General features: G+C 44.0%; 1 protein-coding gene across 1 annotated transcript in view; it reads right to left on the bottom strand.

Moving 5' to 3' along the window:
• FAM20A (FAM20A golgi associated secretory pathway pseudokinase) overlaps positions 1–23,991 on the bottom strand; it is a 48,728-nt gene continuing 24,737 nt past the window's right edge. The window contains exons 2-11 of the mRNA XM_080994692.1: positions 20,563–20,744; positions 18,424–18,474; positions 16,801–16,879; positions 15,074–15,166; positions 11,077–11,192; positions 10,121–10,301; positions 8,869–8,978; positions 6,394–6,475; positions 4,338–4,397; positions 1–532 (exon numbers count right to left, since the gene is read on the bottom strand). Of these exons, the coding sequence (XP_080850818.1) occupies positions 271–532; positions 4,338–4,397; positions 6,394–6,475; positions 8,869–8,978; positions 10,121–10,301; positions 11,077–11,192; positions 15,074–15,166; positions 16,801–16,879; positions 18,424–18,474; positions 20,563–20,744 (1,216 nt within the window). The 3' untranslated portion in view covers positions 1–270. The remainder of the gene's footprint in view (positions 533–4,337; positions 4,398–6,393; positions 6,476–8,868; positions 8,979–10,120; positions 10,302–11,076; positions 11,193–15,073; positions 15,167–16,800; positions 16,880–18,423; positions 18,475–20,562; positions 20,745–23,991) is intronic.

Raw genomic sequence — 23,991 nt, forward strand, 5'->3', positions numbered from 1 at the left:
TCTGGTTTGCAGCTACAGAGTGCCCCATTTATTCAGGTCTCCTGGAGAAGATGCACAAAGGTCACTGGTGGTGATAATGGGATAAGATTTCTGGTTATGCATATGCAAAGGAGACTCAGACCCATGGTGCAGTCTTTAATCACCTGCCCAGCAGCATGTTTAGATTTCGGTGTGACAGAGACCATCCCTCTTGTCAATCACAGTTGTCCAGGGGTAGAGGCGAACAGTCACCAATTAAAAAGTTCAGGTTCTGGTTTATCCCCTAGGTCTCTAGCTTGGCTGTGTCATTCTGTCAAAGGCATCTGTCTCCAGGGGCTCAGCATCAACCACAACATTGTCTTCTCCATTAGCCTCTATGCATTCCTCCACCGCCTTCAGAATGATCTGTAGCCTCCTGTCCAGTGCCAAAAGGTGGGGTTCTGTAAGTACAGGTGCTAGGCGGTCCTCAAGCAAGGATTCCCGCATGATGTCGCTGAGTTTGTAGGCTGGTTGCGCCAAGAGCTGTAGCCGTAATAACGTAGTCTTCTTTATTCTGAAGAAGGACGGGGAAAAACAAGGTTCATTATGCAAAAGCAAAATTCTACCTCCCTGTCTCAGATACTCCTGAAAGTTGGATGGACTTAAATGTGCACTGCTGCGACCTGTGCTCAGTTATAAATAATAGCAACGCGGTGGCTTAAGCTTTCTGGAAAGTCTTTCCTCCCATCTCCAGATGTTTGGAAGCTGGTTGTGGATACTCAGCAGTGAAGTTGCAAGGGTAAAATGTGCTTTGGGGATATAGGGAAGGGCTGTGGCTCTGTTGCGAAGCACATGCTTTTATTATTACTGTTCATTTCATACACCACTTAATGCCAAAATAGGCTTCTAAGCAGTTTACATAGTATGAATGCCAAGTTACACATGCAGAGGTGCTTGGACTGGAGAAAGTTTCCGATTCGCTTCCCCACACCCTCCACTTAAAACGATGTCAAGTAGTAGGGCTGCAAAAGATAACCCAGCTGTCCATCACGTGGCTGCCACAATCTTTTGTACTTGGGAACTACAGCACAAGGGGCATTGCCAGCTCAGTGCCCAGCGCTTTGGGATGTGCTGAGCATAGAACTGGCAAAGCGCTACTTTCTCCTGCCCATCAGCTGATGGCAATGGGTGGGGGCATATAAGCCAACTTCTTGCAAGTATGCACTGCAAAAAAGAAGTTCCCCGTTCAGCCGGTGCCTGCAAAAACAAACAAACCCAGGCATCTTCCTATCCTTTTTAAGCTGCAGTTTCAAAGGGAACACTTCCCCTCTTGAAGCAAGGCCATGAGCTGGTGAGGGAGCTCACATTATGTACCCTGCCCCATTCCTGACATAACGTGCTTTGGGGGAAGCAGTCACACAATTGGGACACCTGGTGGGACTGCAGATGAGATGTTTTCCAACCTTGTTTTTAGTAGACTCTGCATGTACATTTGCCAAACCTTACAGCCAGAAATCTAGAAACCAGACTTTGTATATAGCTAGCGCTGTCATCTGGGATTCAACTAAGCTGTAATGTGTGCAGAATGAGGTCCGTTTGTGCAATGGGGCTCTTCCCCACCCTCTCTCCTGTGTACCCCTGCATCCCTAAATCTGCGCTGGAGACTTTGAGAAAACTCCATAAAAGGTTTGGGGGGCGTGTCAGGGAGAATAATAAATAATAAATTTTTATTTATACCCCGCCGTTCCTGGTTCAAAAACCGGGCTCAGGGTGGCTAACAAATTTAAAACACTTTAAAACACTTAATTATAAAAGCAGCATAAAATACGGTATAAAAACATGAATAACAATAAAATTCAAAAATCAAAAATCAATCAGATAATCCCCAGGGCTAGCTGGCTGAATTGGTCCTACTTGGGCCAGCGAGGAGGCCAGGGGGGAATTTGCTGTGGGGTCTCAGAGTGGGTGATCTTCATAAAAAGGGGAAGGGAAGGGAAGAGAAGGGAAATAAAAGATCAGGCTGAGTTCAAATTAAAGGCCAGGCGGAATAGCTCTGTCTTACAGGCCCGACAGAAGGAGGTTAAATCCTGAAGGGCCCTAGTCTCATGGGACAGAGCATTCCACCAGGTCGGAGCCATCACTGAAAAAGCCCTGGCCCTGGTGGAGGATAATATGACTTCCTTAGGGCCCGGGACCTCTTGTTGTCTTGTTGTACAAGTGGACCTGGTTCCCTACATGCATTAATCCATTTACAGCACTGCATTGGGTTCCACCCTTTGAGTGAGCCCAGTGGAGCCATAAACAATTTTTTTTTTTTTTTTTTTTTTTTTTTGCCATACCACCTTATTCAAAGAATCAAACTTAGGAGCAAGCACTTCTTTTGGTTTATAGCAGAAGCTGGTTGTCCATGGTGCTAGTTGGTTGGTCTGTATGGGAATCACAAGCCACTCTTCTTCAATCTGAATTGACATGAGTTTTCTCAAAAAAGTTTTTTTAAGAAAAGAAGAACTGAACAAATGTTTAAGGTAAAGGGACCCCTGACCATTAGGTCCATTCGTGGCCGACTCTGGGGTTGCGGCGCTGATCTCACTTTATTGGCCGAGGGAGCCAGTGTACAGCTTCCGGGTCATGTGGCCAGCATGAATAAGCTGCTTCTGGCGAACCAGAGCAGCACATGGAAACGTTGTTTACCTTCCCGCCAGAGTGGTACCTATTTATCTACTTGCACTTGACATGCTTTCAAACTGCTAGGTCGGCAAGAGCAGGGACTGAGCAATGGGAGCTCACCCCGTCGCGGGGATTCGAACTGCCGACCTTGTGATCAGCAAGCCCTAGGCTCTGTGGTTTAACCCACAGCGCTACCCGCGTTCCGAACAAATGTTTAAAAATAGCTAAATGAGACAAGTGTCTTTAAAAACCAACCACCATCACCTGCCCACTGGTTGAGGAAAGAAGGGTTTCTGTTCTGAACTGATAGCTAGAAGAAGGTGAGTACTTCTAACGCTGCAATAGCCATACCTGCAACTAACTTTTGCAGGTCAATGCATCTGTGCACACCTGGGGGTGGGAGTGTTCTTTGGTAATGCAAAAACTGAGGTAGGCAAAAACCCTTCCATATCTGTGAAATTTGCATTGCTGATTCTCTATTCTGTTCAAACAGGGATAAAATAAATGGCTGGATGCTATACCAGTGCTTGATGTTGCTGCAGGCTGCCTGCATTTAAAAGTCAGAAGTTTGTGGCTGAGAGGACGAGATTAGTTCAGGAAAGGTGTGTGAGCAGGAGCCAATTTAAATCACACAGACTTGGAGTTCAGTGCAAGGATTTATTGGCAACCCTATAATTATAAACCAGGAGGCTTGTAAGGTGTGAATAATGGCTTTTGAAAGTCAACCTGGAGGCTCAATATAACTATACGGGATGATGCCACTGACATCCGGGGGCACAGAAATACACAGGGAGTATGGTGAAAATAGTTAAGATGTGGTGGGGCAGAGGAACACGGGAGGATGAATAACCCTTGACACAGTTTTTTAAAGGCCTAGCTTTTGATTTATATGAATTAATAAAGCAGTAGCCTGAAGAGGATTCAGGCAGTAAAATTTATGAGCAGCCCCCTAATGGCTGGAGGGGGACACAAATGTAATTGATGGCATTCGGGTTCTTTCAGTCCCTTTAGAAGACAATAAAATCTGAGTGTTCTTGGCAGGGATCAAAAGAAACGTCTCAATTTCCTTCAGCTATGACAAATGGCATGTTTGATGGGGAAATAGGTGGGCACCCCTTTACACATACAAATGCTGAAGTCTGCATGCAACTGGGACTTCATTCTGAGTGATGGACAGACTCGGCCTAGTCTGCTTTAGAAATAATTCAGGGGAAGTGAATTATGTTGTCAAATGTTGGGTGGCGGGGAATGACCTGAACTCCAAAACCAGCAGGAGATGGGGTGATCTCCCAGCCCCACAGTAGCTCCTGGGAGACTTTTTGGCTAGTCCTCCCCATTTTCTCAAGTTTTTATGACAAAGGGCAATGTGGAGATGCTGGAAAATGCTATGGGAGTGCTTTGGGTCCTAGCTGTATGAGCGTTGTTTGTGAAAGTGCCCAGGGACACTGGGAGCCATGGGAAAGCACCATTCCCATGATTTCCATCATTCCCGTTTCCAGTTCCCAAGAGTACTATCCACCATTCTTTCCTAACTTGCAATTTGAGGGAGCTTTTGCAGACCGACACAGAAATGGACCTGTGAGAAGTGGTGCAGTGATGTCTCTCACTCCATTACCACCAGGTGAAAGATGTGTTCGCCTGCTTGTTACGGCCCAGGGAGCTGCAACTGAGCCTTTCAGTTCAATCCAAAATAACTTGGGAATGACACTTACATGCAACACTGTTCGAGTGGAGCCAGGATGGAGATCTCATCATGGGAATGCTTCCCAAAACTATGGAAACAAACAAAATGTAAAAGGTGTGCCCAAACCACCCAAGACTTCAGAGACTGGAATGCTTCAAGTACAGTGATTAGTGACACGAGACAGAAAATTTCCCAGTGCTCTTATTTTTCCATGGAGAAAAATCCACAAGTTGTAACACGGAATGGATGCCAATTGCAAATGCTGCAGAATTAGGCAAATTTAGCAGTTGCAATGCGTTTAATGTTGTCTACTAAATACAAGAAAAATAAACATGCTAAATTAAATCACACACCAAGGCATCTGAAAAATTTCCAATTTAACCTGAGCTTTTTGATGCAAATCAAGTTGATGGGATATAGCAATGGGATGGGGAGGGGGGTTAATAGTGCCAATTTGGGGGTTTTTTGGTACCTGCTTTCAAAAGAAATTCAATAATAATGATGATGTTGATGATGGTGTATTATTTATATGCCACCCATCTGACTGGGTTGCCCCAGCTCCCAACAAAAAAAGCCATAAAAACACCACACCACAGGCACTAAAAACGTCCCTGAACAAGGCTGCCTTCAGATGTCATATGAAATGGGAAATCATACTATAAATCTTAAATTGAAAACACAGGAGGTTACTTATATATGGATATATTTACCTGAATCTTCTTCATTTATGGGAAAATCCGTAACTGAGGATTTACCACACGACTTGTGACATTACCTGTTGCATTAGGCCGCAAGCCAATGCAAATATTTGCATTTCAAATGCCTTAGGAATATAAACAGCACAGTATTTATTTTCAAATTAGTTTATTTGCTTCCAGGGCTAAATAAATAAATGTTTGTAGGAGCCGGTCAGTTTTGTGGTTTCTGACCCTCTCAGATTTTCATGTAGTGTGGGTTAGATGCACTATGAGAACATTTGCTGTAGAGTATTAATGGCTACTCTGCAGAAGATTTTTTGTTGGATGAAAAACTCTCATGCACTCCAGCCAGCATAGCTACTTATGGGAGATGATGGGAGTTGTAGTCCCATCTTCATCTGGAGGGCACCAGATTGGGGGAAGCTGGTGGTCCACAGATAAATGTGCCCCTTTTGCTGTTTGTTTATTGCTATTTGTATATTTTAACTATCCCAAAATACAGACGTGCCTTCACACAGGCCAGATTGGATGTGATGCTCTCTGCCGTACCTGAGGGCAAATACCAAAAGATTCCAATTGAGAAACGACTCTGCCCATGTGGAGATGGCAATCTGGAAACAGTGGCTGATGTTCTCCTGTCCTGTCCCCTTTATAAAGATCTGAGGAATGAGATCATCACCCCACTCTTACTTACCATCCCAGGCCGCCCATCTGCGGCCACATTGTTCTTTCTTTTATCAGATCAAAATGATCAGACAACAGCAAAGGTTGCTAGGTTTATCAAGGGTGCAGTGAGATTAAGGGCCACTATCTGAACAATAATCTTGGTCAACTGATTGTTCTTTTTACCCATTGTTGTTTTTTTAATTGCATATATTGCTTGTTTTATGTTGCTATGGCCGTTGGCTAATGCGAATAAAGTTTATCTATCTTGCTATTTGTGTGTTTTGTCAAGGTTATATAATGACAATGGCACAAAAGTGTGCCCAGGTAGTCCTCATGTGCCATTGTTCTGTGTACCTTCATGAATGAGGTAGAATTCCTGCTGGGGATTCAGTAAGAACCTGCCATGACTGTTCAACAGAATTCACTGAGCATCTGCAGAATCTTTCAAAACAAGTCTCTTGCTCACCCTCCTCCTACAATTCCCAGAATCCTGGGATGGTGGCGACGACTGTTACATCAGTGTTTAAGCCAACACAGGCCTTAGTTCAAGACTCTGCCTGGTCACATGGTTTCCAAGAGGGGTTCCACAGAATTTATATCCCAAGACTCGCAGAGTAACTTCTTGAGTCTTGTTCCTGAGACCCAGGACGGACTGTTCCTCCCCACAGAACCAGCTCTTTCCCCCTTTAGGTCCCAGATGCAATTTGTGGGGTTCCTTACCCTCTTGCATTGTCCAAATGGAGCAAAAAGCCATCATCTCCAAACTTTGTGAACATCTCATAATGATGACGGTCCATGTTGCCTTTCAAAACAGAGAAGGAAAAGCATTTGGTACTTCCAGAGTACTAACCCAATCCAACTGCTTGAGATCTCATGCAAGACACATTATCTGAGGTATAATATCAATGTATTAATAGCAGCTTTGAAACTAAACAGGAAACAGCGAGCAAGGCACAAAAATGGCTTTTATCTGGATCAAATGGCTGCTTATAAGATAGGCTTGTGATATCTACTTGTTCCAAAGTTCTGCAAGGATGCATGATGGGATACGGCAGGACAATAACCCCACTGAGTTACTTTTGAAGGAGTGGGATGCCCTGATAGGAGCAGACAGACATAAATAACATGGTTTGGAAATGCCTACACCATGTCAGATGGCGGGATAGTAATGAATGACAGTGTAACTGCATTGGCTAAGGGAGGAGAGGAAATACTTGATGTTAGTTATGAACACTTAGACACGCTTAGAGTTTCCCCCGTTTTAGACTTGTTTTCTTCTAACAGATCCATCACCATTCTATTTTATTAGGACTGACCTAGAACTCTCAGAGGGCAGGCTTGATGCATCCAGCTGTTAAGCACTTTAAAACCCTGTTGATCAATGGATGAGCGTTCGGCATGCGCTTCAACTCCCCCACTGAAATCAATGGAGCTTAGGAGTGCTGCTTACCTTTGGTTGCATTGAGCCAGAAATCTGCAGAGAGACAGGCCACTTTGAAGGGGAATGCTATAGGGAAAGTATTTGTCGCAGCAATTCAAAAGCGAGGGGAGCTTACTCGTGTCATCCCTTTAGGAGCTAAGCCTGAAAAATAGTGGCTTGCCATGGCTTTCCAGTGGGACCATTGCACTAGGAGCTAAACCAGGAGGGCTTTAACCTCTTGCTTCTGCCATGGCCCCAAACTGGAACAGGAGGGATTCAAGCCTGATACTGTCATTGCAAAGAAGATTCCTATTTGTTTGGTTCCTGCAGCTAAAGGAAAGATCAGGCCAAGGAGAAGGAGGCAGCAGCAGTAGAAAAAGGATGTGATGTGTCATTTTGGACTCACAGCTGTCCATGGAGGCACAGGTCAATTCTGTGTCCAGGGCAGCTGTTTACCAGCTCCATCTGGTACGCAGGCTGAGACCCTACCTGCCACCTGGTGGACTGTCTCACCAGAGTGGTGCATGCTCTAGTTATCTCCCGCTTGGACTATTGCAATGCGCTATACATGGGGCTACCTTTGAAGGTGGCCCGGAAACTACAACTAATCCAGAATGCGGCAGCTAGACGGGTGACTGGAATTGGCCACCGAGACCATATAACACTGGTCCTGAACCAGTACATTTCCGAGCACAATTCAAAGTGTTGGTGCTGGCCTTTAAAGCCCTAAGCAGTATACCTGAAAGAGTCTCTCCACCCCCATCGTTCAGCCTGGACACTGAGTCCAGCTCCAAGGGCTTTCTGGTGGTTCCCTCACTGCGAGAAGTGAGGTTACAAGGAACCAGGCAGAGGGCCTTCTTGGTGGTGGCGCCAGCCCTGTGGAACGCCCTCCCATCAGATGTCAAGGAAATAAACAACTATCTGACTTTTAGAAGACATCTGAAGGCAACTCTGTATCAGGAATTTTTTTATATCTAACTTTTACAATTTTTTATGTGTTGTAAGCCGCCCACAGTAGCTGGGGAAACCCAGCCAGAAGGGTGGGGTAGAAAAATATATTCATTATTATTATTATTCCATTTCTGCTTTATAAGCCTTTAGCAAACTAGATGCATACAGTGAGGAGATTTCACCCCTCCCATTGCAAGAATCTGCTCATTTTCCAGAGAGGAGGGGGCGGATTGTGCTTGCTACTTATTCCGCTCCAGCCTCACTTCAAAGGGGGAGACTGAGTGTTATCTCTGTGTAGATAAGGTCACTGCAGAAAGCAGCTGTAACACTCAGTGCAGTCCAGCGTCTCCATTTGTGTATAGTTTGTATAGTACAGTAGCTGTAGTGAATAAAAGAAGATATTCTTCAGCGCTGTCGTCCGAGTGATTTATGCTCTGCTATACTCTGCTGTGCACTGCTGTCTTCTGGAAGTGAGTTTGGTGCTCACAGCTCTGAGTTGTGAGTCCACAGCACTTAGACCTGTTCCTGCAGAAGAGGGTCTCTGGAAGTGCTACCCCAGCTCGCTTGGCCCAGCCGGGGCTGAAGTGGTTGAGCCCAGTTGGTGGCACTAGCTCAAAGGCGAAGCTGACATACAGGTCACTGGTGTTTTAAAACTTTTGCATAACGGCTAGAAACAAGCTGATCTCAGAGCAGAAAACATGCTACCAGTGCTGCCAAACTATTTACAAGCCATCTGGTTTCAACATAGCAAGTGACATTTGCAACATCCGCGACAGTGTGTCAGATCCATGAGATTAATTATTACTTTGCTGTTTCCCACTTACCTATTAAGAAGTCAAATATTGCCATGTCGATGATATTGAGTAGCCGAGTGCCGCTGCTGTAAGGATAAATCTCCTTCACTGTGTTGCAGTAGAGTGGATTCACTTCCCATCTGCGAGAAACGCCAAAGGAAGGGGTTGAATGCTAGCACAACTATTCTGGGAGTTCCTCCCTATTTTCTGAAATAGTCGGGAACTAGTCCTGCATTTATTACACTGGCTCTTTAGTAAGGATATACAACACCAGGTTTCCCCAATCTGGTGTCCTCCAGATGTTGCGGTGTAACAATTTCTGGAGGGCACCAAGTTGGGGCTGATGGGAGTTGTGGCCAAACACCATCCGTTGGGGAAACCTGGTCTGTGCTGCTTTTGAGCAGGTAGCTACTTTTCTAGAAGGGTTGTCAATCTCTTCTGTGTGGGAATGAGTTTGCCAATGATACTTCTGGTGGCATCAGATCTCGGCCTGTTTTGTTCTGGCAGTGGTAGGTAAAAGGAACAACATACCCATGCTTTTCTGAAATGATATTAACAAACCAAAGTTAGGGATATGGGTGGGGCCCAAGTGCTCTATCGAAGGAAAAAAGCTTATGCTTCTTGCACCAAAGAACAGTGGTGATTCTCAACCAGGCACTTGTTCTGAGATAGAACAGGTCTTCTGTGCCTCTTCTCTAAACATTCAGTAAAGTCCTTCTCAGGCACGTTCTAGAGTGAAAGGTAAAGGTCCTGACCATTAGGTCCAGTCGCGGATGACTCTGGGGTTGCAGCGCCCATCTCGCTTTATTGGCCAAGGGAGCTGGTGTACACGTGGCCAGCATGACTAAGCCGCTTCTGGCGAACCAGAGCAGCACACGGAAACGCCATTTACCTTCCCACCGGAGCCTACTTATCTACTTGCACTTTGACACGCTTTCGAACTGCTAGGTTGGCAGGAGCAGGGACCGAGCAACGGGAGCTCACCCCGTCGCGGGGATTCGAACCGCCGACCTTCTGATTGGCAAGCCCTAGGCTCAGTGGTTTAGACCACAGCGCCACCGGCGTCTTGAGTGGAACAGCAATACAATAGTTTGGTGAAGCAAGCTGAACATGCTTAGGACAACACCCTTAGTTTAACCTTCGTAAAATGGAAATACTTCCGACGTCTGAAGGACTGCTAAGCCCAACAAATACTGCAAAATATGCAGTCAGTGTCAAGTCCTATATAAATAAGAATATGAGTTAAGGGCAGGCCAAGAGAGAGATTCATTTACCCACTTACTCCTCTTTTCCAGCAAAGGTGTAGGATCGTATCCATGGGTTTGGGATGGAGATTCTTGGTGCCAGGTTGAGAGATGGTAGGAAAACAGAGAGGGATCCTTCCAGCAGGTGAGGATTCCCACACACGGCATATTCTGTCTTGCACATATAAGGGCATTTGGCAAAGAAACAGACATTGCTGGCTGCAGAGAGAGCAGAATCTGTGAGTGAAAGGGCTAATGCAGCACTGCACAATTTTAAGAATCTGGGGGACCTTGGTGAAAACATGAGATCAGTTATTTTCTCATATTAAAGCGATATGTCATTAAGATCACAGGGGAAATAACATCTTAAGTTACATATGAGGCATCATTTTGAACCCACCTTTATTTATACACTTCATAAATCACAACGGTTTGTGGAGTGGCTTGTGATTTTTTGAACATTTGGGATAGGCAGTAGCAGCATGGTCCCCTATCACTGACAAGGCTAGATGCCAGGAAGCAGAGCAAAACAGAGCAAACATTTCTCTTCAAATCATATAAATCATTTGCCTTTTATTAAGGAAGCAGAGCAAGCATCGCTAGGCCACACTCTTCCTGATGGAGGAGTACAATGGCCACTTCAAATGTGACAAATGTCCTGGGCAAATACTAGTCTTTAAAAGAAAAATTGCTTTTATCACAAATGCTGATCTTGTTTGTACTGTTTTTGCTGCATGTACACTCTCTGGAAAGCTATGGCCAGCTCATCCATTTTTTCCAAACAAACAAATATGCCAGAGCTTCCTAGCACATGGTATCCACAGCATGAGATGCAAGGGCAATCATCATGTCACACACACTGTGTGGTTTGCACCGTGCATGTTTTTTCCTACGTAGAAGAGATATCTGTGTCATGTTTGAAGCAGCTCTTAAAACCACAGCTTCTGGAAAGCTGTTGTTTTCCTCTTCTGCAGATAGCGCAGGTGAAACTTACCTGGCGAAACAAAAAAGACACTTTGCAGGATTTCATTTTTGGTGACCTCTAAGATTTCCTTTGTAACGTTAATCATTCTCCCAACCACCGGAGGGACGCGGCGGAAATCCAGGATTCTGCAGTGGGGAGAAGGGAGGCAATAGCTAGGAAAGTACAGTCGTACCTTGGAAGTCGAACGGAATCCATTCCAGAAGTCCAAAACATTCAGAAACCAAAGCACGGCTTCCGATTGGCTGCAAGAAGCTCCTGCAGCCAATCGGAAGCTGTGGAAGCCCCGTTGGATTTTCGGCTTCCAAAAATAGTTCGCAAACCAGAACAGTCACTTCCGGGCTTGCGGCGTTTGGGAGCTAAAACGTTCAAGAACTAAGCTGTTTGAAAACCAAGGTACGACTGTATTTCTTAGAGTAAACAGAAGTAGCAGACCCTTCCCATTAATCCATAGCAGGGGGAGTTGTTCATCCCATTGTAAAACTGAGCACACTTCCCCAGACCAGATCTGGCCAGCTGATCCAATATATTTAGTACGCTCTTGAGTAGGAATCCAGCCAAATGGGTCTGCCTGCTACGATGGCATTATCTGTAGTTTACTGTGTGTGAAGAAGAATGTGCCAATTCTGTTTCCTGCAGAGCATTCTTTTAAAGTTCCCTGCATTCCTCAACGTGGTTTATATATTACATTACTTTTATTGCATTTAGTGAAGCACTGGCTATTCTCCCAACTAGATTATTTTGAATAATGATAGCCAGCTGAGAATTGTGAAGCTAGATTTTACATTGTGGGCTTACATTGCATTGTCCATTAAGTCCAGGCAAGATTAAATTGTGCGCTAAGTGCCCCACATAACAGAACCTCAGCAAAGCTGGAATGTGATCTGGTTTAATGACTGAAGGGATTGACCGAGGAAAAGGCTGCGCCCGCTTTGCGCCCAACAACCGGTTTCTAAAATTTCCCTGCCAATAAAGAAAAGGACAACTCTTTCCTTTTTACAAGATAAGGGAACAATTTTAAGCCTCAGGACAATTTAGAATAATCATAGTAAATAAATGACAGATGGTGCAAGGCCAAAACACTCATTTCACTGCCAAGATTTCAGGGTGAAAAAGAAAAAGGAAGCTTCGCCCTCCTTTGTAGGGAGGCATTCAGCTGACTGATAAAAATGTATGATTCATAGGTTCAGTTCTTCTTAAATCGGACCTCAGCTTTCATCCCTTTCGTATGATGAATTTCTGCAACAGAAGTTGGGGGCAGAAATGTGACTTGAGGTGAAATATCCCCAAATAAGCCGTTTCCTTTGCAGCTCATGGTTTTTATTTGTAGTTTGATGGCAGAGAGCATGCCTTGTGGGCAGAAGATCTCCCACTTTAATTCCAGGGCAGGGATTGGAAGTGTTATGTGCTGAAGTTCTCACCCTGGGCCAGCAGGGGGATACTGTAGATAGTTATGCAAATAAGGGATCGAAAGTGACGTTCAGTGATTGGATAGTTACAGAAAATGGTTACTGTTGCGTTCTAGTGGAGCTCTATATAAGCAGGCTGGCTGAAGCCTTCAGTTCAGTTCTGTCCTGGCCTGTGAATAAACAAGAGCTGTTTGAAGAATCACTGTGTCGTCTGATATGTTCACCCACAACCTAACAGGAAGGAGACCCTTTTGAAAGCTTGGAGAGCTGCTGTCCTTCAGTGTAGAGCCTGTAGACAAGGCTGATTTGGATGGATCAGTCGTCTGGCTTGGCATAAAAACACTTCCTGCGTTCCAAGTATCCAGAGAATAGGTGCAACATGACTGGGACAACCAGTGGCTCAGGAGAGGGAAGACCCCTCTGCCTTTAATAGTTGAATAAATGAGGGGTGGTTTCCCCCCTCCTGCTGAAATTCTACATACCTATTGAAAGAAGAACAGTCATGTCTTCCTTTGCATCAGATTACTTTAAAAAAATAATAAGGGGGTGTGTGTTCCCAAATACTTAGTAAAACAAAGCTTTGATAACGCAGCTCAAAGAGCAAACAACTGCAAAGCATCGAGTCCTGTGCTGTTAAGTGGAGGAAAATATTCACTGCTGTTGTTAATATTTAAGTCACCAGGGAGCCTTGATCATCACAGGTCTTAAGGGAAAGCCCATTGGTCAGTGGTAGAGCAGAAAGCATTCTGCTCTGAATGCAGAAAGGCCCGAGTTCATCAGGCGGGGCTGAGGAAAAATAGCCCTTCCTGAAACATTGGAGAGCCTCTGTCAGTCAGTGTAGACAATCCTGAGCTAGAGGAACCAGGGGCAGTACAGGGGCAGTGCTTCCCAAAGTTGGGTCTCCAGCTGTTTTCGGACTACAATTCCCATCATCTTTGATGGGATGCTAGCTAGGGATGATGGGAGTTGTAGTCCAAAAACAGCTGGAGACCCAAGTTTGGGAAACACTGGTATAAGGCAACTTCCTATGCCTCCAAATTGCACATTATATTTTGAGAGTCACTGGTGTGTATGTGTGTGTGTGTAGCCAGTCAACATAAGCAGCTCCATGAAGATTTTCTTCATTCTTCAGTCCCCGTTAGTGGCCCATCATCCAAAAACATGTCTTCTCTCTGTGTCTTGGCACATCTCCCGCATCCTCATGCTCAACCGTGTATCGTCTACAAATATGCAGACCAGCTGCAGCCTCACTTGTTGTGGTGCCATTTTGCTATTGTTGCCGTCGGTGCAGAGGCAATTCAGAAAGGCTCTTGACTGACGCTCTTATGTGCCGTGCATGCGAGAGCTTTGCACAACCTGCAAACTCTTGGAAGACCCTTCCTAGTGGGACATATATTTCTACTGCCTAGGCTGATTCAAACCACCGAAAATTGCAAATGGTGCTGTGTGGGCTCGGTGGTGTTTTCTCAGCAGAGCAAAACATTATTGGCTGGTGAGTCAGTAACCACCAGGCAGACTGACTAATACTGGCACAGAAGCCACTTAAAAATGCCCCCAAGTCGGCTGGAACTCATTTTTTAGCCTGTTGCTCAACACAAAAACAAAACAAAAGCTTGGCTTAGGTCTGACTGAGGACTTGGTGAGACACACCGAGCCAAATGCAGCCATATTTCTGCAGCCTGCCAGAGGCTTGACAGGCAACTAAAGTGGGAGATGGATTGAGCCCATAATAGGCTGCCACATACATACATAAGCTGGTGTTTAACATGTGGTGCAAAAACATGTTGTGCAAGCCTGATCTAGCTTTTGGGATGGCCCGGTTACATTTTCTATTAGGAAATGGAAAAGATTCACACTTCAGGAGTGTAAAACCAGGGATGTACGTAATGTCCTGTGGAGCTGGAACGGTTTGGAGTAGGGAGCGATATTTGAAAATAAGGAACATATTGTGACAAGTGCTGGAAAATTCAGACAATTTGCTTCATGCTCCTCATCTGTGCTGGTGGCAGCTCCTCTGGCCTGCTCATGTTTTAAGAACATAAGATCAGACCAAAGACCCATTTAGTCCAGCATTCTCCTAGGTGGGATTCAACTAACTTGTTTCACCAGCTCAAGGATTTTGGCTTGAGCAACACTTTGAGCAACACTTATCTATACAAACTGGTAGCTCTCCAGAGTTTCAGAGGGGTGTATTTGTTGTGTGTGTGTGTGTGTGTTTCTCAGCCCTACCTGGTTATGGTGTCGATTAAACCTGGCACCTTCAGAATGCAATGCAGATGTTCCACCACTGAGCTGCCATAGCCTTTCCTGGTGATCCCAGACACCAATATTCATGCCTGTGGCCATTGAAATGGTTTGCTCCCGAAACAAGAATGCATATACTAGGAAAGGCATACTATGGGCAGCTTGAAAGAGACGTCATATATGGTTGAAATCTGAATGCAGATCCCTAAATCCCCTCTCCTAAGGAATCTCTTCTTATGACAACACTACCATTCCTTGGGCTTTTGAGCTCTGCAGCTCTTGTTTTCTTCTCCCTGAAGTCAGGTTAGGCTCCAACTATACGTCCAAAGAAGGGGTGAGCAAGAGCATCAAATTACCTGTCGAGGTGGAAGGCAGCTATTTCTGCATTGTGCCTTTGAAAGTCAACAAAATAGAAAAAGTCTTCTGGAGTCTCCTCATCTCGTTTCTGTCTGAAAGGAAGGTAGGGGTCACTAAGAGAAAGGAGATTCCTTCTGCATAACCGTTGACATCCTCCTGATTGCAAGGAAAGTATTTATGGTACAACTAGAGAAGCAGGACAAATGATTGTCAGAACAGACGACTGTGAAATCGTCTCTGTGTTAACGTGTCTCTGTGCTTACAGTTACTTCTAAAATACAGAAAAATGGTACCTATTACCCCCTTTTTTTAAAGGCGAGGCAAGTCTGCACAAAAGGGCTGCAACATAATAAGGCCTCCTTCAACCTTAGCTTAACTTTAATTGTGTTAAATTAAGGTTGGTGGGCTGTTGGTTTTTTTTTTAATTTTCTAACTAGTAATCTCTGCTGACTGATTCAAAAATATATATATAATCAGAATATTATTTGCCAAGCAAGTGCTTACAAAACCTGTGGGTGGGTAGCAGGTGCCATCTTAGAGGAGTCATTTTATACTCTCTCACACGAAGGGAATGCCTCTTCTAAGATGGCTGCTGCTGTGACATAGAGCTGCATCATCTAAAAACGAGAAGCATTTTTTTCCAATCTCTAGAGGGGGGAAATCCAATTGATTTATTTTTTAAAAAATAAAATAAAATAAAAACCTCATACAAGTAGTCAGTTAAGATTTAGTTGATCAGGTGGCAGCTCTCACTTTTATTTCAATTAAGTAAACATACCTCATTCTCACACTTGCTGTATGCTTTCCCCCCCTCTTTCTTTTTCTCTCTTTGTTGAGTAAGGCCTTCCAGATATTATTGGATTCCAACTCCCATCAGCCTCCCCCCAAGGATGGCCAATGGCCAGTGAGGAAGGGAGCTGTGGTCCAGGAACATCTTCCTCACCCTTGTTGTGGAAGAACTGATTCCAGTTACCAACTCGTGCCAGAGTGGAAAGGGAAAGCTAATGTCCTGTTCCCTCAAAGCAAGAATGCTCCAATACACTTCACGTCTTTCTTTCTTTTTGCATTTAATTCCCTGCCCACAACCTTATTCCTTAACTTTGTGCCTTATTAAGAATGGTTGACATCTACTGGTGAAGGTCCTCTGACAGAAGACAATCTGTTAGCAGAACGAGGAGGGAGGCAGTCAATTTTTAGCACTCCCCCTTGCAGCACTTTGTACTGCCCCACCAATCTGTTCTAGATTGAAGCATATTTAAAGGGGGTGTAGGGCAGTGGGGAAAATTGGTGAAAGTGGCAGTGTGGTGTAGTGGTTAAGAGCAGTGGACTCGTAATCTGGGGAACCGGGTTCGTGTCTCCGCTCCTCCACATGCAGCTGCTGGGTGACCTTGGGCTAGTCACACTTCTCTGAAGTCTCTCAGCCCCACTCACCTCACAGAGTGTTTGTTGTGGGGGAGGAAGGGAAAAGGAGATTGTGAGCCGCTTTGAGACTCCTCAGGGTAGTGATAAAGCAGGATATCAAATCCAAACTCTTCTTCAAACTCTTCTCCCGTCCCACTAAGGGGTTCCCTTCTGTAAACAGTCACCACTGAATACCACCCAGGATTTACCATTGCACTTTCCCCTCTGTTCATGGTGGTGTCATCATGATGAAAATGCACACCATACCAATATAGATAAATAACAGCAACGGCTAGGCAAATGTTTTCAGGTGAACTGAGCTTACCTCATGGGTTTGAACATGGCTTTGCCAAAGTCCTGGAACCGCAGAACAAGTTTCAGGTGCACACCGCTGGGCTTGACAACTGGAAAGTGAAACCGAGATGCTCAGCTCATTGTTCAAACGGACTTTTGAGAAAACAGAAACTCTTTAGTGTTAACCTGGCAAGTTATTCAGGTGGGATTCAACTAAGTTGTTGCCTGGAATGAGCTCCACTCATGCAATGGGGCTTTTCTCCCCTCACTCCTCGCCCCACACCCCCTAAATCTGCCCTAAAACATGCTGAGGGTACATGCGGAGGTGGGGTGTACTGAATTCTTCAACTTTCAAATTCCAAAAATCAGAGTTGTTCAAAAGTTGTTACGTGACTTGGGAATTCAAATTATATTTTGGTTAAATTAATATAATTTAGCTTTGCTTGGTAAGCAAAATGTGTGTAAAATTGCATAGAAATCCTTAAAAAATGATTGCCAAATACTTTTAGTGTTTGTTAGACACACACACTTAACAACAACAACAACATTATTATTATGATCTTTTAGCATTACCTGACATTTTAAGAAGGTAAAATTAAAATCCTTTGGTTTTCCAAATGCAGTTTATATGTTTCTTCATCGAATGTAGACTTATGAAGCTAAAAGCAGATTTGAATTCCTCAAATGAATTCCCTAAAATGACACCCCTAATGGGTGGAAAGGGGGAAAAGTCCCTTTGCACGAGCAGACCTTGTTCTGCAATGCCTAACCCACTTAGTGCTGTATTGAATTCAGGAGAACAGCACTCTGTATAACAGGGGGACTTGCTACATATCCAAGACTGAGGTTCCAACTATTTCCTAGTTAACTAGGGGGGTTGGGAAATGAGTTTCTTCTTACAGGCTATGCCTGCTTCTTAAAGAGACAAGCCACACACACTACAGGTATGGGTGGGGGTGAGAGGGACTGAAACCAGCGGCTCATTTTGCTCTGCGTTTCTGTTCCAACCCGTTATTAGCATCTAGACTTCGCCTACTACTCCACTAGGAAATGAGGGATGCCTTGCCAGAGCAGGCTGCTGTTCTATGAATATGAAAATTTCAATTTAGGGGCATAACTTTGATTGAAGTGTTCTGGGTCAAAGGCTCTCCATCCAATTTAAGTGGCTCGTTTCCATGTACGCCAAGCTGATTAAAAGAATTCTGGATTACTGACCCAGCTCAGTTTTTGTAATATTCACAACGTAATTAAGATATATTTGCATATAGAGGTGGTCGCCTACAGAGCGTAAGAAAATGCAAAACAAAACCTATAATATCTATGGAATAAGGGAAGGAAGGAAGGAAGCAGCAGCAGCAACAGCAGATCAAAGTTAATTTTAGGGTAGCACAAAACACAAACTAATAATCAATGTAATGGCTTTGTTAATGGCCATGTTAATAGAGAACGCTGTTATTAAAATTTCTCCAATTTGCCTCTCCTCATCCTCATTGGAAATTTTAAAATCAAAGTTGGATGACCAGCTGTCAGGGATTCTTTAGATGAAATTCCTGCATTGTAGGGGGCTGGACTAAATGACCCTTTGGGTCCCAACTCTAAGATTCTATGGTTTTATTATTCCTGTGATTTGTAGAAACTGAGGCACTTGACTTACTTTGTGTGCAGTCACAGGCACCCAGCAATGCTTTCTCGTCCTGGCTGTAATCTGGAATGAAAACGAAAAGCCATGAGCTTCAGGCTCACCCAATAGGAATGCTTTTTTTTAGGAGATGCGGTGTGTGATACAACTTATGTAATTGTCCTAGCAGGGGGTATTAAGGTCTTCTGACACTCTGCACAATGATGATTTTTGGGGGGGATTGGGGGTGTATTTTGGGTCTCCTTTAGTCATGACAAGAGCACTACAGTGGTACCTCGGGTTACAGACACTTCAGGTTACAGATGCTTCAGATTACACACTCCGTTAACTCAGAAATAGTACCTCAGGTTAAGAACTTTTCTTCATGATGAGAACAGAAATCATGTGGCAGTGGTGGCGGCAGCGGGAGGCCCCATTAGCTAAAGTGGTACCTCAGGTTAAGAACAGTTTCAGGTTAGGAACAGACCTCAGGAACGAATTAAGTTCTTAACCCGAGGTACCACTGTATGGGAAATTTTGGCAGGGAGAGGGTGGGGAGTTTTCAGTGGTGGGGAGAGGGTAAAATCCACAGCCAAGTTTAGAGGCCCACTACTGGATGCATTCAAGGTTTAATTGCTAAAAACAACAGAGCGGCCCACTATGTCATGTGGTGGAAACTGCTTTTTGTAATCAAGAGGGCTTTCGGAAGCAGGTCTTCATATGTGTTTTCTTCTAATGACCTGTTCGTCTACAGTGGTACCTCGGGTTACATACGCTTCAGGTTACAGACGCTTCAGGTTACAGACTCCGCTAACCCAGAAATAGTACCTCGGGTTAAGAACTTTGCTTCAGGATGAGAACAGAAATTGTGTGATGGCGGCGCAGCGGCAGCGGGAGGCCCCATTAGCTAAAATGGTGCTTCAGGTTAAGAACAGTTTCAGGTTAAGAACAGACCTCCGGAACAAATTAAGTACTTAACCCGAGGTACCATTGTATTTTATAGCAAAATGATATTATTAGCTACCAAAAAATGGAGACCGAAACAATAATAATGGGAGGAAACCAGTAATCAAAGTGCTTTCCCTTCATGGGGACAGTAATGGACATTGTGATAATTAAAGGAAGCTTTTCCAAGGGCAATTAACAAACTACCCCTTTGTTGTCTCTCTATACTTGTGCTCATCGGAAAGCAATAAAATGGACTGAATGTGCAAACGGGAAGTGTTTAATTAAAGACAAAGGGAGCCCCTTAAAGCCCAGTATTTCCCTATCCACATTAGTGGCTAGCTGGCTGCAATGGCATTTCATTAAGAAAAAAGTAACCCAGCCACTAATCAGACATGCATTCCCCCAACCTTGCTCTGCGCTTGTAGTTCATGATCTGGTGGAGGTGGCAGTTCAGAAAGGAAGCTTTACCTTTTATTGGTTTTTTTTAAACATATCATTTCCAACAATCATTTAACATAACTTCTTTTCTTATACAATATTTTAGACTTCCGTCAACAACTTCTGAAGATTTTCTGTTCTCTATCACTTGTTCTGCATTTCTTAATTTCTCTATTACTTTTAATTGTCCTTAACTAATAATTCTCATCATAGTCTTTCTTGCAATGTTTCAAATTACAGAACTTCTTGCAATCCTACTAGCGTAATCTGTTTATTACAGTTGTTTTTCAAATAGTTCAAATATTTACTCCAGTCTTCTAAGAATCTCTGATCCCGCAGGTTTCAAATCCTTCCTGTTAATTTATCTAATTCTGCATAGTCCATTAATTTCATTTGCCATTCTTCTTTTGTCGATAATTCTTCTTGCTTCTATTTTTGTGCCAATAATATTCTTGCTGCCACCACTGCATATAAAAACAACTTACAATCCTGTCTATTAATATCATCCCCTACAATGGCAAGTAAAAATGCTTCTGGTTTTTAAATAAATGTATATTTCAACATCTTTTTCATATCATTTCCCATATGTTTTTCACTTTTTTACATTTCCACCACATATGATAAAAAGTTCCTTCCTTTTCTTTACATTTCCAGCATTTATTACTTGTTTTATACATTTTAGCTAATTTTACCAGGGGTAATATACCACCTATACATCATTTTCATCACATTTTCTTTCAAAGCATTGCATGCTGTAAATTTTAATCCTTCTCAGAAAGGAAGCTTTACCAGCGCTGATGGTTCCAAAGTTTTGTGTGTCCCGGAGGAGCTGGTCAATCGGAGGGCTGGACCGTGGGTACAAGGCATAGCGATTGATTCCCAGGTGGAACTGGAGCCAGCTTGCCTCCTGCCTGAGCTGCGTTATTGAGTCCGAGGTGAGGTTGCGCTCCTCTCTGTAAATCTTGTGTCTCCTGATGCACACATGGAAAAGAAGGTGCACACAAAATCAACCCCTCAGATAAATCACATTCCCACATTCAGGGTTGTATACAATGAAGCCCATAGCCTCCAATATTTCTCTGATGAAAGTAAGGACGTCCTATTCAATTACAGTGGTACCTCGGGTTACAGATGCTTCAGGTTACAGACGCTTCAGGTTACAGACTCCGCTAACCCAGAAACAGTACCTCGGGTTAAAAATTTTGCTTCAGGATGAGAACAGAAATCATGCCGTGGAGGCACGGCGGCGGCAGAAGGCCCCATTAGCTAAAGTGGTACCTCAGGTTAAGAACAGTTTCAGGTTAAGAACGGACCTCCGGAACGAATTAAGTTCTTAACCTGAGGAACCACTGTACAGTGATGCCTCGGTTTTCGAAAGTAATCCATTCTGGAAGACCATTTGAGTTCCGAAATGTTTGAAAACCAAAAACTCAGTATGGAAGCCTCAAAGAGGAAAACTCAGTACGGAAGCCGCGTGGTATGTTTGATTTCTGAGGAAAGTTTGAAAAGTATTTACTTCTGGGTTTACGGCTTTCGAAAACCAAAATGTTCAAAAATGGAGACATTCAAAAACCAAGGTGTTGTTGTTGTTGTTGTTACCCCACCCATCTGACTGGGTTGCCCCAGCCACTCTGGGAGGCTTCCAACATATATGAAAACATAATAAAGCATTCCCTATACAGGCCTGCCTTCAGGTTTCTTCTAAAGGTTGTATAGTTACTGTACTTATCTCCTTGGCTTGGGGGGTCGCATAATTCCATACCCTCCAGCATTTCTCCAATGAAAACAGGGACGTCCTAAGGAAAAGCGGGACATTCTGGGATCAAATCAGAAACCAGGATGGCTTCTGTAAATCTGGGACTGTCCCTGGAATACAGGGAAACCTGGAGGGTCTGGAAGCCATTGCAGGAGCAGAACAACTTCCACTCATGTGATGGTACATTCCTCTCCCCAGCTGCACCCTCGAGTCTTATCTGGGGTTTTCCACACTGCTCTGGAGCAGATTTGGGGCAGAGGAGGAAGGCAGGAAGAGGAGAGGGAGGGGAAGTTCTGTTCCACTTGTTTAATGACTCAGTGATTCAAACCTCCATCGGTTCAGCGGCCATCATTTGGAAAGCGAGGTGTTGACAAAACTGTTCAAATGAAGGCTGCTGCTCAGATGGTGGGGGAGCAGGATTGTGCTGGGTGGTGGGATCCCAGCCTATGCAAGCTGGAACAGTTAAAAAACTGCACTGGTCATAGACTGGGCTGCTGCTATTCAGCAAACCCTCATTGGCTGCCTGGCCCAAGATAGGGTTTTCTACATTTGTGATGCAATTTTAATTGTGATTGATAATTGCTGGCACCATTAACAGCTCCCAGAAGCTTGCACCACCATGGTGAAGGAGATCAAGATCAACAGAGCGAAACTATGCTAATCTCCAAAACATCCCACACTCGCTGTCCCTGCCTGCCTCTCTCTTTGGCCCTTGTAGAAAAATGAACATTCTATATGCTTGCTAGCATTTTTCTTTTGCCAGACCATAAAACCAACAGGATGAGGAAATCCGACATTTGCTGGATATACAAATGCTGGGCGAAATTCCACGAGGTAAAGCTGGAAACTACTTTGTGTGGCAAAGCAGATGCTCTCCAGTCTCTCAAGATCAGAGGCTGAGTCTTCAACCTCTTCATAAGTTATGCTGCAAGGAGACATTGCGGTTTCAAAGACCACTGAGAAATCATGGGCCACTGGGGTTTTTCCAAACCATAATGACTTGTCAACCTCTTACAGATATATATATCTAGTAACTTCGTACTCATGTCCATCTGTGTTAGTAAAAAAATAAGAACATCATGTTAATTGTGTTCTCTTCAGATGTGGTGTGAGGAATGCCTGCTTCAATAATAAATTATAGAATAGCATAAAACTATTGTTATGTCTCCATTCGGATGCGGGTGGCGCTGTGAGTTAAACCACAGAGCCTAGGGCTTGCCAAACAGAAGGTCGGCGGTTCGAATTCCCGTGACGGGGTGAGCTCCCGTTGCTTGGTCCCCTGCTCCTGCCAACCTAGCAGTTCGAAAGCACGCCAGTGCATGTAGATAAATAGGTACTGCTCTGGCGGGAAGGTAAACGGCGTTTCCGTGCACTGCTCTGGTTCGCCAGAAGTGGCTTGGTCATGCTGGCCACATGACCCGGAAGCTGTACGCCGGCTCCCTCGGCCAATAAAGCAAGATGAGCACCGCAACCCCAGAGTCGTCCGCGACTGAACCTAATGGCCAGGGGTCCCTTTACCTTTACCTATGTCTCCATTATTTCAGAGCTACAGGTTATTGAGGTGTTAGAGGCACTCTCTCTACAATGAAAACAAGCAGAGAGGTGGGCCGTGCTTTAGTGCAGAGATAGGGAACCTGGGGCACACAAATGGGAGGCACAACTCCCATCTGTTCTGGCTGTTGCAGTCCAGCAACATCTTGAGAGCCTCTGGTTCTCCACCCTAGTAACTCATCCCTACTCATATGATTATCAGCGACTCTCATTAGCGGTACCCACTCTTTCTATTGGTAGGGATGCTGGATTTGCTTTTTTAAAAACGATTTTCAGTTTTCTACATTTCAATAATTTTACACTCATTTTAACATTTCAGAACTTGACTTCCTTCCCCCTCTTTCTGCGGTTCCTTAAATTTATTTTTAATATTTTCTGCATATCCTGATTAACTTAATTTGCTCATTTATTCATCTACTTTAAATATATGTTCTTATAAAACTGTGGGTCATTACAATAATCCTGCCAATGTTCTTATCTTTTTTTAGAGTTTGTTTGTAAATATTCCTTAAACCATTTCCATTCTTTTATTTTAAAAAAATTGTTATTTTGATTTCATATTTTTTCGGTAAGTTTCGCCATTTCTGCATATTCCATAAGTTTTTGTATCCATTCTTCTTTTGCTGGGACTTCTTCTTTCCATTTTTGGGCAAGTAACATTCTCGCTGCTGTAGTCGCATACATGAATAAATATCTATATGGTTTGGGTGGTTCTGTCCCTGTAATTCCCAAAAGCAAAGCTTCTGGTTTTAGGGATGCTGAGTTTGTACATACCTGAGCTCAGTTTGTACAAGTCTCTCCATCTGCACAAGAAACAGGGCTCAATTGGCAAAATGAGAGGGATGCTCTCTTTGCTGGGAAAGCAAAAGGGCCGGGGGCTAAAACTGAAGTTCTAGCCTCTAATATGTGTG

Source organism: Podarcis pityusensis (assembly GCF_964106645.2).
Source record: "Podarcis pityusensis genome assembly, chromosome: 2".
NCBI classification, from domain to species: domain Eukaryota; kingdom Metazoa; phylum Chordata; class Lepidosauria; order Squamata; family Lacertidae; genus Podarcis; species Podarcis pityusensis.